This window comes from Python bivittatus, unplaced genomic scaffold (genome assembly GCF_059951505.1).
Source record: "Python bivittatus isolate LINGU-HERP-01145 unplaced genomic scaffold, Pbiv_v1 ctg000480_np1212, whole genome shotgun sequence".
Lineage (NCBI taxonomy): Eukaryota > Metazoa > Chordata > Lepidosauria > Squamata > Pythonidae > Python > Python bivittatus.
Window position 1 is genome coordinate 71,209,064 of NW_028277075.1, and position 15,594 is coordinate 71,224,657.

The following is a 15,594-nucleotide window of genomic DNA, read 5'->3' on the forward strand; positions in this document are numbered from 1 at the left end:
GATGGATGGGCTTCATTTTCCTCTTATTCATCCCTAACTTGGGGGTAAGAACGACTTCATAGTAGAGGTTCTCTCAGGAATTTGCCTCCTGGTGGCTGCCAGTTTAGTCTTCCAGAAAGAGGTCATCCACAGCGCTTGCTTATCAGGACATAAAGATGCCCCATTTGCTATTTGCCATGGACATGTCTCGTAATGGAGCCTCCATCTCATAGGTACGTAGCCCACTGCTGAGGCAGGCTGAAGCCACTCTACAGTGTTACAGCTTGTAAATAATGTTGTCTGGTGCTCTTTTGGCAGAAGACCTCCTATGCAGACATTCTAGTGCACATGGAGGAGGAACTGAGAATGCTGGTGATCTGCCATGCTCCAACTGTTCTGCTGCAGGACTGCCTACTCCCATCTGGCTGGAGGCTTTGGGCCTCCAGAGCCAGTTTTCTTCTGGCTGTCAGAGGGACTGGAAACATCAGTGGTCAGACTTCTGTGTCTGTGTTTCTCTGGCTTGGTCATGGAAATATTGGTCTCATGGAAGATCAATTGTAGGTCTTCCACAAAGTTGTTATTCCTATCGATCCACAAAAGCAAAGCTTCCACAGGTATTTCCCTTCTTCTGGAGGCTAAGAATCAGATGATTTTTTTTAAAGAAAATTTTTGTATTCCTGTAAGAATTTTGCATGATTTTCAGCTTCTGGGTCAGTTTGAAGGATCTACTACTTAGGATACCAAGTGTCATCTTGGTGGGGGGCTTCAGTGTAGTTGTTGCTGGAAAAAAAGGCTTCAATTCCCCAAACTGCAAGGGTACTGGCTAGGGAATTCTGGGAGTTGAAGTCCGCATATCTCAAAGTTGCTAAGGTTGAGAAACCCTGTTCTAGAGCATTCAAGGGCTTTGAAATTGTTATGTGGATCCTGGCAGCTGACCCTCTTTGAGATAGAGAAAGGGCAGGTAAAATAGGCTTTAGACTTCCAAAACTACCGCTCTCAAATATTGAGAGCAGGATGGACAACAAAGACATGAAATGAAGCAGCTACATTAACTGAACTTATTCTTCTACATCTTGGCCATGGTTTGTCCAAAACTTGTATTTACCTACATAGAATGCTGAAGTGAATATATTGTAAGCCTTTGGGCTCTGAAGTTTTGATTGCTTCTTTAAGAACTTTGTGACACTGGGATTCCTAATGAGAACTTTTTTTTTTAAATAACAAGTACTTGGCATGTCTCCTGGGGATAATGTCATGCAAAGAAGATAAATACTACTCTGATTGGCTGGAGAAAGGATAGTGGCTGTGAATAGGTGGCTACTGTTGCTTGCATTCCAGTATTGATTCAGTGGATTGGGAGGAACCTGGCAACTGTAAACTGTAATCCAACAAGTAAACTGTACTCATCCTAGAAAAGGACTCAGAGATAATCCACCTAGAAAGTTGTGCCAGAAATCGCCCACCCATCTGTTCACAGACATTTGATGAAACTTCACTCCCCTTTCTTCTTTGGAGCCAGAAGAAGAAGAAGAGAGCTCCCCCATTCTGTTTTGCAGTCCTGGATCAGAGGTGTCTTACAAGGTAAGAAGGGTGCTTTGCTGAGGTTAGCTAGATCCTTGGTCATTCCTGGCGGGGGGCGGGGGGGGGGGTTGACTGACTCTGTGCCTCCCCAGGATTTCAGCCAGAGATTTTCTAGCTTATCCAGAGGCGCAGGGGTTTTACTTCTGCCTCATTTTCAATCCCCTTTTATTCCTTCTCCTACACTGAAGAACAGACAGTGAGCAAAAATAGAAAGCTGAAGACCGACGCTAGATTTTAAGAGATGACAGTTGATTAAACGTTTTTCTTCCCAAAATCTAGATAGATTCTGCTGACATTCACAATAGTGGTCTTGAAGTGCAGCTATAATGCAACTGAAAATGTACCAGTTGAAGACCATAACTGTGATTACTGAAGACATTCTGAGCACTGTTGAACTCAGTTATAACAGCAAGAAAGGCAGAATTGGAATGGAGGATATAATCAGTTTCTGTAGTTAAACATTTATGAGAACACAGTGATCTGGTAATACATAGGGGGCAACTTACATACTGTATTTACCTTGAAGCAATACTATTTTTATATCAAATAGTTTACCTTTAAAAGAAGAAAGCTGCAAAGATTAGCTGAGAATATGATAATGGGTGCTGTCTAATCTTTCAGAGTGCTGGGGGTGGGGTGGGGTGGGGGTGGCAACTGTTTTCATTCAGGAATTACTTCCCTTTCAGTAAATGTAATGCTCTCCTTTTCCTTGTAAATATTTTTCAGCTTCACATCTCCGTTCATCCAATCACTTTTTCTTCTACCAGATTTCTCATTTTCCCCTGAAACCTGAATAGAAACCTACATTAAAGCCACAATCTTTTAAAGAATTAAAATTTTAGATTTCTCTCAAATGAATTCTACTCAAAACACAAAAGCTGGCAGCATAGATGTTGAGAGATTTAAGTCTGCACTATCTGTAAACATCTGAACACTGTAGTGTACACACAGGCTAGGTCTGTACTCTATAAGTGAACTTCCTGGATTTTGGCATGTATGGCCCTATGATTCCACTCGGCAGAATCCAGGCTCAACTAAGAAGTTATGAACATCCAGAAGACAGTGGCAAACCACTCTTACTCTCGTGTGAGAAAACGACATGGATGCACCCATGAAATTATCTGGACCTGAGCTCTACTCAAAGGAGACTTTATTTTTGCGCTATGTGAACACTGCTATATCTGAAGGCAGCCCTTAGGGCTTATTCAACGAACAACAGGTAGAACAAATCATGGTTTAGTGCAACATGTCAATTTAGTGACAGAGATAGACAAACCATAGTAGACGTTTCCCAAATCTGTTCTCATTCTAACCCTAAAGGTCTGTAAGGAAAAGTAAGCTCTCTCTGTTCAGTGATGCTCTCTTTCAAGAAAGAGTGAATAGATCTGTGCCTTTTAATGTGGCTCCTTTGCATTAAAAAGTGGCCCACTCTTGATATTAGTAGTGGCTTGTTCTGAGAAGGTAAAACACAGATGAGATGCTTGTATCCTATTGATAATATAAGTCCTGTAACTATCACTTTTATATCTATACAGTGAGATTTGCACAATAGATATTGCAAGTGCATCTAAAAATGATAGCCTGGAAGTGTTGGAATTGGCTTGGGTACAGCCTAAATTAGAAGATGAAGGGAAGTAAAAAGTCTACGATTAACCACTGAGATTTCATGTGCCCGATCTGAGTATCATACAGTCCACAGGATTTTGACTTTGAAACATCTGAAAATAAATATTATTGTTTAACTTGTTTTTCTTCTTGCTTTTTTTATAGTGATAGATGAGATGTCCCTGGCAGTTACAAACTGGGGTAATCAATCCATGGCCCATGAGTTCATCTTCCAGCCATTCTCCACTGTTCCTGAGATACAACATCTCCTCTTCGCTTTCTTTCTTTTGCTCTACCTCATCATCCTTTTTGGTAATATCTGCATCCTTTGGGTTATCTGCACTGTCCATTCCTTGCACACTCCCATGTATTTCTTCCTGGCTAACCTCTCTTTTGTGGAGACCTGTTATGCCACTGTGGTAGTGCCTCAAATGCTCTCTAGCATTTCTGATTTCCACAGAACCATCCCATTGGTGAACTGTGGCATTCAGATGTTCTTTTTTACGACACTAGGGAGCACTGACTGTTTTCTGTTGGCTGTCATGGCATACGATCGCTACGTAGCCATCTGCCACCCACTTCGCTACACCCTCATCATGACCTGGCGGGTATGCATATGGCTGGTGATTGGCTCCCTGATCCTTGCCGTAGTTCTGTGTCTGGAGCTAACTGTCTTGATTTTCAGCTTGCCTTTCTGTGGTTACCAACCCAAGATCCACCATTTCCTATGTGACGTACCACCTATGCTACAGCTGGCATGTGCCGACACCCATCTCCACCAGATTGTGCTATACAGTCTTATTAGCATCATAGTTTTAATAATTCCCTTTCTTCTAATATGCATCTCATATGTCTATATTGTGGCTGCCATTCTTCAGATTAAGTCCTCATCTGGGCGGCAGCAGGCCTTCTCCACCTGTTCCTCCCACCTGACCGTTGTGATCCTACAGTACGGCTGCTGCAGCCTTGTGTATATGCATCCCAAGTCCAGCACTTCAGAGGATGAGGATAAGAAACTGGCTCTAATATATACCTTTGTCACTCCCCTCCTGAACCCCCTGATCTATACCCTGAGGAACAAAGACATGAAACAAGCTTTAAAGAAGGCCATTAAGAGAATGGTTTCATCTCAGACTTGAGTCCCAGTTCATCTATAATATTATTACATCCTCAAAACCAGCTCTGGATTAGCATCCATCACAGAAGGAAGGAATCTGGAATCCTTCAGGTTCATGTTCAGGCAGAACATCTCCCAGCATCTCAGCATTGTCCATGTTGCCTGGGGCACTGGGTTGTATTTTGTCACAGGTTCTCCATTCCTTATCTGCTTAATTAAGTACACTATGGTAGGACTCTATAATAGGCCTGAATCAGCGTGAGATATTTTAATAATGGACTCTGCACCTGGCAGAAATGAATTTCCATATCTGGACAAGTCTATATGGGCAAATTAGACAGTCACCAACCTGCCTAGTTATGTGGGGCATCCAATTTCAAGAAAAAAAACCTCCCATAGAAGAGAACATCTGTAGCTCAGGGTTGAACTGTGGAGTTCTTGGTGCTCTCTGAGCCTGATTGTTTGCTTGCAGGCATTTCATTATCCAACTAGTAACATCATCGGTGCGAGCAAGTGTGGGGTTTGCTGCCCATTTATATACAGTAGCTTGTCCTTCCAGCTTTGGTGGGGGTGTAATTTCCTCCTTGGTGGTTCCTTGATTGAATTATACACCATTCAAAAGCGACAATAAAAAACCTAGGAAGGAAACACAAAGACTAAAACAGCCCACATTCAGATAAGCAGGGATCAGCACCAGGCCAACAGCCAGGGAGAAAACAATGCTCTAATCAAGGAACCACCAAGGAGGAAATTACACCCCCACCAAAGCTGGAAGGACAAGCTGCTGCATATAAATGGGTAGAAAACCCCACACTCCCTCGCACTGATGTTGTTACCTAGTTGGGTAATGAAACATCTGCAAGTAAACAACCAAGTAGAGAAAGCACCAAGAACTCCACCCCCCGCCCCCAAATCTACAATTCTAAAATAAAAAATCTATTTGCTTTGGGATTTGGGGTAGGGGCATCGATTTCATGGCTTGCCTATGGCACCAAATGCTGGCAACTGCTCTACAGCCACCCCTATTGCCCTCTCAGTTCAGTTGAAGACTAAAAATAAAGGCATATGTGGTTTGGAACTGCAGCAATTTTCTCTTCCAGTCTTTTTATTATATTGTCTGATTAACAAAGAGAAGAACTTGAGAGGTTACAAGTTAATAAAGGTATGGCCTTGTATGAATATTGGGAATTCTTCCGGAAGAATTTTACTGGAGTTTGAATTGAAGCAGTCTGTTCTTCTGACTCTGTCACATTCACATCCTGGTTGGAGTAAGATCAGTCTCAATTCCTGCTTTGCCCAAAAGAAAAATATTTGATGCATTTCTTGGATTAACTCAGAGTATCTTGATTGTTATTCAAATATTTGCATTTTAAAAATAAAATTTAAATCTCTAAGGGCATTGGATTGCAAAGCTGTGCCATCTCTTTCCGCGCTGCCATAATGAGGAATTTCCTAGATAATGTATTGCACTTGCCTTTTTTGGAACTCAGTGGTGGCTCCCACTCTGACATTTCCACAAGACATGTCCTTTCCAATTAAGGGAGCTGCCCACTGCAAGCAGGAATGGGCAATAGGGTAACAAAACATTTTAAGAAAAGTCCCACCCATATTTATTTATTCAAATGTATTATAGCCGCCTAACTCCAATGGACTCTGGGCGGCGTACAAAACTGAAAAATCCATAAAAACAGATAAAACAGAAAACCACACAGACAGCCCAGACTAAAACCATCTTATAAACCACACATACTGTATCTAACAAAACTATCAGTTGATAGCCCTGCTCAGAATGTGTGCCATGTTCCACACATGGAACATGAAGGACTTCCAGGAAGGACTACTACTTTTATTAGAAGAAAGGCTTCCTTGACCAAGTGTGCTGTTCAGAGTCCAATCTGTCACTTTTTATTGACTTACACTTGAAGAACAATCTTTAAGATCTCTGTTATCCATTCCTCACTCGGTTAGTAGCTGTAACAGATGTATCCCATTTCACATGGAATAGAGTCTACACCCAGTTTAAGACCCAGTTGTGTGTGAAGATCATAATTAGCAAAGCTTCACCTGGTGGAGGCATAACCATTTTTGTAGTAATTAAATTATTAGAAGTGTCTGTGAATATTCCACGGAGGTATATGAGCTGGGCCACGTATCATAAACCATCTAGATGAAGCAACTGCGCCCTGGGGATTCCACAGAGAACAAGACAGCAAAGTCTGGCTGATATATCCGGAGATCGATAGCACTTCAGAGGCAGGTGGACCCCCGTGTTCTCAAGCATTATAAATGTCCACTTTCTCCAGTAAGGGAGTAAGACCTTGGCTGTTTTAACCTATCCGCACAGCTCTTTTTAGAGGAAAACTTCCATTCCTCTTTTTCCTGATAAAACCTGTGACTGAACAATCTCCTCATCTCGGCAGTTCAAGTTCAAACAGAAATCAGGACGAGAACAGTGGAGCCTCCGTTTATCACCCTTGGTGAGTTGCACGTTTTGCAACGATTCCCTGTTCTGCTTTTTTCTAATGTTTCCAGTTCACTGGCACCATCATCTGCATGGTAAGATGGCATGAGAGATGAGAATGTAGACAAGGGTGGAAGTTGCTCCTCTGCAGACCTTTGATAGATTTCCATGTACAAATCTTATCCCGTACTGTTAAAGCAAACATAAGAATCAGTCGTTGCCTGCAAATGACTTGTCAGGATTAACAGGTTTTCCCGTTTTCCCACTGCCAGTCAGTGCATTATGATCTGAAATAGAAACCACTGATTCATTGACACCCCAGTTCTGCTGAGCAACAGATGCCCATATTGTGAAAACATGCAGAGAATAACATTATGCTCTTAGAATACAGAGAGGAAGTAGCACTTTTTAAAATCACTATCTAGCAAAAAGGCATGCTTTGTTAATTCCCACACAAAGGGCTACCTACAAACATGTGACAAGCAAGCAGCTAGAATACAGCGTTAACAGCGTTTCTTAAAAAAAGAGGGAAAAGAATGGAGAACTGAGAAGTCATAAAGCGCGGTGACTTAGCAGAGATGCTAGAAAGAGTATCTTTGTCCTACAGTATATACAAAGTCCGTCATCAGAGGTCCTACTCAACTGTGGCAACTGCAACCTCTTCACTGATGTGCTCCATTTTTTGAATGTTCTCTTCAGGATAAATAGTAGAGCTTACCTTTATGACCTTCCAAAGCTGAATAAAAAGCTTTCTAAAAAAACATTTTCTAAGACTTTTAAAACATCAGCTGAATTTTTGTTTTTCTGCCCTTCTTGCCCTATGATTATATTCCAGTTCTGCTCTTTGGTTCTTGTTACTGAAACCAATACTGAGTTTTGTGCCACCTTAAATTAATGCCTTTATTATGGTGTAAGGTTTTTATAGACTAGAAGAAAGGCAGGCAGATTTCAGGCTTTCTGGATCTAATTGAATATACAAAGTGTTTGACCCGCCACTTTGATCCAAATCGATCCTACCCTTGTGGTTCTTCTATGCTTACAGAATTCCCCATCAAATTCTTTCCATAACTATGCAAACAAAGGAGTGAGGGAGAAACTTTGGAGGAGTTACAGATTACTCTTCTCCCACTTACTACTTTTCCACTGCATTCATTCTGCATTATTTGGTTGAGATAGGATCTAAGGTTCCTAGCTGTGATTCTCGACAAATGAGGAAAAAATAGTCAGAGGAGAAGTTTTATGAACTCGGATGCAGGAAATGTCCTACCCTGCACATCTCCTTGCAAAGCGTTCTCATCACCTAATTTTGCATGCCTGTTTCAAGCAAGAGTGGGAATTCATGCTTCTATTTACTGCCAAATGCCTATTTATCCCTTACTGGGACACATAATTAAAGCTAAGATGTCAGGTCACAACCTTTTTGGAAAGAGGTGACAGCATGACATATGCTGAAGTACTGACAAGTTTATCAGCTTCTGAAGATTTTTCCAAATCAACTTAGCATCACGACAAACTGGAGCATTACCATGGTCCTTCAGCTTCCAGTTAAAGAAATGACCACATGAACTGAAAGAGTGAAAAAGGAATGAATTACCGATAATGGAATCCACTGTGTCAACTTTTGCAGGATCACCATGTAACTACCAAAAAGCACAGGTGGTATGAAGTAGGCTTTAGCTACTATAGATTGACCTATTGTTTAGTATAGGTCAGTTTTCCCTTACCTGTTGACCTCCAAATTGTTGGATTTTATTCCCTGTAGCCCCCTTGAACCATGCTGGTTTGTACTCCCACACATTTGGAGGGCAATAGATTGGGGAAAGCTGCTAGAGATCCTTGTATAATGTCAGAAGCAAAGTGAACCTTAAGAGCTATAGAACGTTAAGAGATTCTCCGTGTGGTAACAAGTCTTCAGTGTTTCAAGTCTTTGTGGTTTCAGCTGTGAGCTCATCCCAGTTTCCTGGGAAAAGCTAGAGTTTCTGAATATTCCTCTCTTGCTTTTAAGACCTATTGCTAACTGTGATGGTGAAAGGATACCAACCCTACGTTTTACAACCAGTTGCTTTTCTTAGTAGCTGAAAGGGTAGGCAAAATATTGGTGTCTAATACCATCTAGACATCGCTGAGGCAATATGAAGCCCGTCTTCCTTACAGCTGTTTTGGGACAATGATGGCTGTGCAAGACACAAGGGGAGGCCATGACAGAGCTGTGTGTGGTTGCTGTGGAGGAGAGAAGGAAAGACATTTAAAACAACGCCTACAGTCTGACAGCAGGAACAGAATACTGAAGGTTGCTGGGGAAGTGGGCTTGTGTTGTGGGGGATAAAGAGATGGGCCTGGAAAAGCAAAGCATTGTGCATTCCTATCCAACAAGCGAGATACTGCTCGCATTCCCTTCTGCCATCCACAAGGCAGTGTCTTCAAAAAAAAAAAAACTTAGCAGCAACCTGGTGCTTTGCAACAGGCAGCTCCCTCACAAAAGAGAAAGGAAAGGGAAATCTTGCCAGTTTCTCCCCAGCACTCACTGCCTAGACTACTGTGGCTGGAGGGAAAGGTGCAAGGACCTGCAAAGGGTCAAGAGAGTCCAAAATCACACACACACACACACACATTTTAAAGGTGAAACGCAGAATGGCGTTCATTTCTCTGGCCCTAGTCAGAAATCAGAATTGAATGGTTGCGGGGAAGGACCTCTGAATAGAATGCTATGTCAGCTCGAGTCTTGGAACCCGGGTGAGGCAAGAGTTTCTGAGAATTGCCAAAGTTCATCCCTGAAAAGGGAAGCATCACTTTTGGGGCATTTCAAGCACACCAGAGCTGAGTCAGAAATAATTTTACCCAGCTGCTGAACACAAATGATTGTGTAAGAACACAAAATCCCAGAACTGATTTTCAAGTGACATGCATAGATCTGCAAACAATATGCACCTTCCCCTATTACCAGTTCTCCATAGCTTGTCTCTGTCCTTTCTACATTTATGCCGTGAATAGGAACAGATCTAGCATTTCATCCCATTCCCCCTTTTGACCTGTGACCTTTTCAAACTGAAAAATCAAAATTAAAAGGACATTCGTTTTATAACAGAATTAACAATCCATACATATATTTATATACTGAAACTATTCATAAGCCTTTTATGAAAAATAAATTATAGGCTGGCTCACTAGGTTCTTTTTCTAAAGGATGAAAAACTCTAAGGATTTTTTTCTGCTTTGTTTTGCTGTCATGACATCTAAGCATGTCTTAGTCCTGTACAGTAAATAATTTAACACATTTCTCCTGAAATCATGATTTAAAACAAAAAAATTTTTTTTAGAAAATTTGCATCTCTACAGGTCTCTGGCAGGAGGTGACACTTTTCCAGGTGAAACATCAATTTCTTAAAGTCCATCCCAATTGTCCTGTTGTTTCAAAAGATCAAATCGCAGTTCTTCAAAAATTGCAAAGCAACACTGATAGAGAAATACTCGGATGAAACAATGTATGTGATTCTGTGTTTCTTATTTTTTGGATTATAAATATTTAGGACATGAACTGCAACAGCAGCAACCAATAATTTCACTAAAATAACTGTTAGAATCATAAGATGATCTTGTATATGTATGCTAATTAAACTCCCAGAACAGAAGGACATAATTAAACCATACACATAAAAAGTGGCAACTCGGGAATACGAACACCATTGTTTTAGTCTGGTGTGAATTTCTGTGATGCTTGTGAGCCCCCTTGCATATTTTCTTCATTTAGTGCAAGGACTGGCAATGTGACCCTCCAGATGCTGATAAATTCTAATTCTCCCTATCCCATCATCTTCCTGCCCAGTGAGGAGGGTTCATGGGAACTTCAGCCCAGCATTGGAGAGCCACACATTGACCCTCCCCCTTTTTTAATATCAGAATCTCTGTTTATTTCAGGTAACCTATGCCCTGTATAGGCTGACTTGATCACAGATTTTCTTATTTTCTGTTTGTATTACTTGTAGGATAGAGACAGTAATTTTGGATGCTTCAGGAGAACTGCACGGCAATGCTGAATTTTATGTTTTTGGCTTTTCCCACTCAACCACAGCATCAGACTTTACTTTTCTTGGGCATCAGCGTAGTTTATGCAACCATAATCACAGGTAACACACTGATTATATTAGCTATCTGGAGGGACCCTCATCTGCACATCCCTATGTATTTCTTTTTGGGAGCTCTCTCTGTGGTTGAGCTCTGCTATACAGCAGTTGTGGTCCCTCAGATCTTGGTGACCAGCTTGCAGAAGAAGAAGTTCATCACTTTTAGGAGCTGCTGCGCTCAGATGTTTCTTTTCATTGGACTAGGTAGTGCTGATTGCTTCTTGCTGGCTATCATGGCCTTTGACCGCTATGTGGCTATTTGCAGACCTTTGAGTTACATCCTCATCATGACCCAGCAGCTATGCATTCAGCTAGTAATTGCCTCACTGCTGATTGCTTTCCTGATTTCCCTGGTGCTGGTGTGGCTGGTCTTTCACCTCCCCTTCTGTGCTGAGCTTGGAATTGACCACTTCTTCTGTGATGTGCCACCTGTATACCAGCTCACAAGTAACAAGACTGAACTCAGTGAAGTTGGGGTACTCTTCTCAGGGATAATGGCCATTGCAGTGCCTTTCATATTGATCTGCACCTCTTACCTTTTCATCGCTGTTGCAGTGCTGCAGATCCACTCAGCCAATGCTCATCGAAAGACTATCTCTACTTGCTCTTCCCACCTAGCTGTGGTGGCCCTCCAGTATGGCTGCTGCAGCTTCATGTATTTGCGTCCAAACACCAGCTTTTCTCCAAAGCAAGACCAGCTACTCTCCATGGTCTACACTCTGGGCACACCATTACTCAACCCCATAATCTACAGTCTGAGGAACAAAGAGATGAAGGTAGCCCTAAGGAAAGTCCTCAGCCACCGAGTTTTTCAAAGGAATTTTGAATCCCATTGACTGTCTGCTCTCTTGCAGAATGGAGACACCTAAAGACACCTGAAATCCTGCATAGAAAAATTGTTTTGCACCTAGAGATGGACTATTTTTCTGGAGGTTGACTTTGATAACTTGGAAGGATGACTTCAGGAAAGTTAGACATTGAGGAAAATACTAGATCCCATATTTTGTGTTTTCATGATAGGGTAAATGCAGGGATGGGGGTACTAACAGGACAGCATCTGCAGGGGACAGCAGTGATGTAGCTCCTTCCTCACCCTTTGATTTTCTTCTGTAACTCCCCCTCCCAACAGCTCTTTAATCATTTTCTCAGCTGAGTGCTCAAATTAAGCCAAGCTGGTTGGAGGATTTGCAAAGGAGAACAAGTATGCGTGGGGGTGGCGGGGGGGGGGGAGAACAAGGAAGAATCAATATTCATGAGAATGGTTAATGGTTAACTGCTGCTCTTTCTTGCTTTCTATTTATCAATTATTTTTGCCCGGGAACCCACCTGTCATGAGGAAAGGTGAGGACTTTGTCTCAAGGAGATTCTGTGCTTCCCCATCCACCATTGGAGAGGTTCCTGCTATCCTCTACCATTTTTTTTCTCAGTCCACTTTAGCTGATGCCACTGATTCCCAACAACTTTCAGATGCCTTCTGGGCCCAGTGCCACAACCTGAGAAAGAACTTTTCAGGATGAAGCATAGACAAATGCTCCAGAGAACCATCCTGACTATTTTCCAACTGTATCAGATGCCAAAGCAGGAAAGCATCTGGATCTGCTCTTCAGAATACATGGTAAACCTAATGCCTCAGTAAGATGAGCCCTTCCTTGAGGTGAGGCAGGGGCAAATCCTACACCAGGAATGTGTTACAGGCACTCAGGTTTCGCTTACGGTCACTCACTCACAGCCTGTTGAGGCACATGGATCTTGTAAGCAACCCCCTCTTGCTTTCTACCTGGGTTTTCCAGATAGATGTGACTAGAGCAGACGAGACACACAGCCCTGGGCAACAGCTGAGAAATAATTAGGGACCCACACAAATCACTTTCAGCCGAACATTGAGGCACAAGAGGTTCTTTGTAATACATGGAGTCCCAGTAAATTTAAAGTAACAGCAAAACTTCACTGGTTACAATGTACGTTTGCTCTTTCTCACACACACACACACATACACTCATCCACACTTACCCACATCTTTCTCAGCTAGGCTGCCAGGCACTAGCTAAAGGGACAGAAGCCGCCGAGTCTGGATCCAAAGATGATTCAAGGAGTGGTGGGCTTCAGGAACCCCTTTTATCCCCAAAAGTCCTTGCTTTGTTGATTCACAAGACTGGCAGCTACTCTTGCCTTGTTAATTTATAAGTCTGGTAGCTGTTGATGGGATTGGGGGCGGGCGGGCGGGCGGGGGGGGGGGTTCCATGTGCTCAGGCCTAACTTCCTTGTCTGGTTCAGATGACATTTTTTCCTTTGTTTCCTTAATGACTTGTTTCCTTTTATCTACCTCCCCGAAAGGATCTTTTAGACAAGATTCCTGACTTTTTGTCCTCTCTGTTTACATGCCTGCTTCATCTTTAGTTATGTCAGCTTCAGCCTAGCCTCACAAATGCAACTGATGAAGATTTCCACTAGGAGCATCTGGGGTGGGGGTGTAAAAAAAGTAAAATGGTAGCCATGAGTGTACATTTGAAATCCTTCCTTTTTTACGTGCATTGCATGCCCAGCACCTAAAAAAGAGGCAGGGGGTTGATCAAGCAGTTGTGGCAGCCATCTTAAATCTCACAGAATCATAGAATCATAGGGTTGGAAGGGACCTTGGAGGTCTTCTAGTCCAACCCCCTGCCCAAGGCAAGAGTCCTCATACAATCTTGGACAAACGGTTGTCCAATCTTTTCTTGAAAACCTCCAGCGATGGAGGACCCACAACTCCAGGAGGCAAGCTGTTCCACTGCTTAAGAGTTCTGTCAGGAAATTCCTCCTTATTTCCAGGTTGGATCTCCCTCTGATGAGCTTCCACCCTTTGCTTCTTGTCCTACCCTCAGGTGCTATGGAGAATAAATTAACACCCTCTTCCCTGTGGCAGCCCTTCAAGTATTGGAAGACTGCTGTCATGAATCTCCCACTGGACACTCCTGCTTTCCACAGAGTGGCCTGTGAGTTAGTGCTTCATTCCAAGGAAATGGCCGCCTGAGGGAGGCATCATATGGTAATTCTGGAATGTTCTGCAGGTTGCTTTCTTGCTGAAGCAACTGACATAGTAGAAGAACAGCCAGCGTGAAGCTCCAAAGAATCTGTCAGCGCCAACGCTGAGCCTTTCCTCAGAGCAAGGCACTGTGGGGAAAGTGGCCCAGGAGACCCCTTGTGTCCCAGAGGTAGTTTCTGCAGCCACCTGACTCTCAATGCCTTGTTTGGATGAAAGACTCTTCAAAACATGGTGTCTGGGGACAGCAGCACCTGCGCTGCCACCACTGGGAGACTCCATTTTACCCACTTCTCACTAAATGATAATTTTATCAGTAGCTTGTAAGTAGTATGCTTATTTGACACTCAACAAAAAACAGTGCTCTTATCACAGATTTTTTTTCAATTGGCAAGAATGTATCACTGCTTACCCCTTCTCTCTAAGCAGTGATAAATTGCTGGGATCAAGCTACAGAAACAGCTTCCTTTTGATACTGCTTTTAAAAAGGGTGGGGGGAGATGGAATAGTAGTAGTAAATAGGCAATCATCCCACCTACACTGAACCTGTCACTGAAGTCAGGCATTGTGCTAAACCATAGTTTGCATAAGTATAGTTCGTTGAATAATCCAGAACTGGGTGGGTTCATGCATCATATTAAACTCAAAGCAAGCAAACCCCATTTTAGTTAAGAGCAGGGGTTCCTAAACCTGGCCATATTGTAACCTCCTGAAATGAACAAATCAATTTGTCTACCCCCTGTGTGATTAAAACTAATGATTTCATTGAAGTTAGTTAGGTAAGAAATACATATACCATTTTGAATGTTAAACTATATATCAGATGAATAAATGATAGAACATTACAACTTTATAAAATAAGTCTGTTTCACTGGAAATAAGCATGTTAGCATTGCATCATTTCTGAAATCTGGGTTCCATTTTGAGGGCAGCAACGAAAGAAAGGGGGGGGGGTTCCTTGCTTCCCTTAAACTGCTCTTAAAATGTTGCAGCTTGCAAAATACTGGCAGGCTATAAATTGTTTTGGGTACTCTTTCAACACAAGTTCACTGAGATAACAATTACAGCCCATCTTCTTTTCTATCTCTCCTTCATAATTTCCTCTGCAGAGTGAGTGTTTGGTCAGATAATCAGAACAAAATAAGGCTTTCACAAGACTCTCAAAAGACATATGCAAAAATGAAAGATGGTAGGTTTGGAAGACATGTATTTGGCCTATGTTATTCTAGTGCAGATGATAAACCCTATCAGAAATATTTTTTTAATTTTGCACAAGTCTTTTAAAATAGTAATTTATAGACATTTAATCCTAACTTCTTGTAACCTGAGGAGGATTTAATTAACAAAGAATGTCAAGACATACACCTGGTTCCTTGCTAGCAAATTTCACTTGAAAGGCTTGCTGATATGAACTGAACTTCAGAGTAGCCAATCAGTTTTAGCCTAACATATTGCGTGAATCTAGCTCATGTGGCTAGTTTGTGGCTCAGTTTGTCATATGAATCCGGAAATTGGACAGAAATCAAGTTAACCATGTATAAACATAAACTACTATGGAGTTTGACCATAGTGATTTTTTTTTAATATTATAAATTCTCACCTTCTCATCTTCATAAAAAAGTGTTATCACAGTTAGATGTGACTCTTCCAGCATTATCCTCATAGAGCAACTCATTAGCACATTAGCACAACGCCAACTGCTTTTTCTCCT

The 15,594-nt window shown here is 42.1% G+C and overlaps 2 protein-coding genes and 1 long non-coding RNA gene across 3 annotated transcripts in view; 2 read left to right on the forward strand and 1 right to left on the reverse strand.

Moving 5' to 3' along the window:
- Nucleotides 1-3,341: 3,341 nt before the first annotated feature.
- LOC103052498 (olfactory receptor 10Q1-like) lies at nt 3,342-4,304 on the forward strand. Its single transcript, XM_007423084.2, has one exon. The coding sequence runs from the start codon at nt 3,342-3,344 to the stop codon at nt 4,302-4,304; it is 963 nt and encodes a 320-aa protein (XP_007423146.2).
- A 1,341-nt stretch (nt 4,305-5,645) lies between these two features.
- LOC148215019 (uncharacterized) overlaps nt 5,646-15,594 on the reverse strand; it is a 42,986-nt gene continuing 33,037 nt past the window's right edge. The window contains exons 3-4 of the long non-coding RNA XR_015797147.1: nt 15,484-15,594; nt 5,646-6,932 (exon numbers count right to left, since the gene is read on the reverse strand). This is a non-coding gene — a long non-coding RNA (uncharacterized LOC148215019). The remainder of the gene's footprint in view (nt 6,933-15,483) is intronic.
- Nucleotides 10,747-11,700, forward strand: OR10W1 (olfactory receptor family 10 subfamily W member 1). The gene has a single exon (XM_007423083.1). The coding sequence runs from the start codon at nt 10,747-10,749 to the stop codon at nt 11,698-11,700; it is 954 nt and encodes a 317-aa protein (XP_007423145.1).

Coding starts and splice junctions, on each gene's coding strand:
- LOC103052498 (XM_007423084.2), top strand. CDS start 3,342: ATGTCCCTGGCAGTTACAAACTGGGGTAATCAATCCATGGCCCATGAG.
- OR10W1 (XM_007423083.1), top strand. CDS start 10,747: ATGCTTCAGGAGAACTGCACGGCAATGCTGAATTTTATGTTTTTGGCT.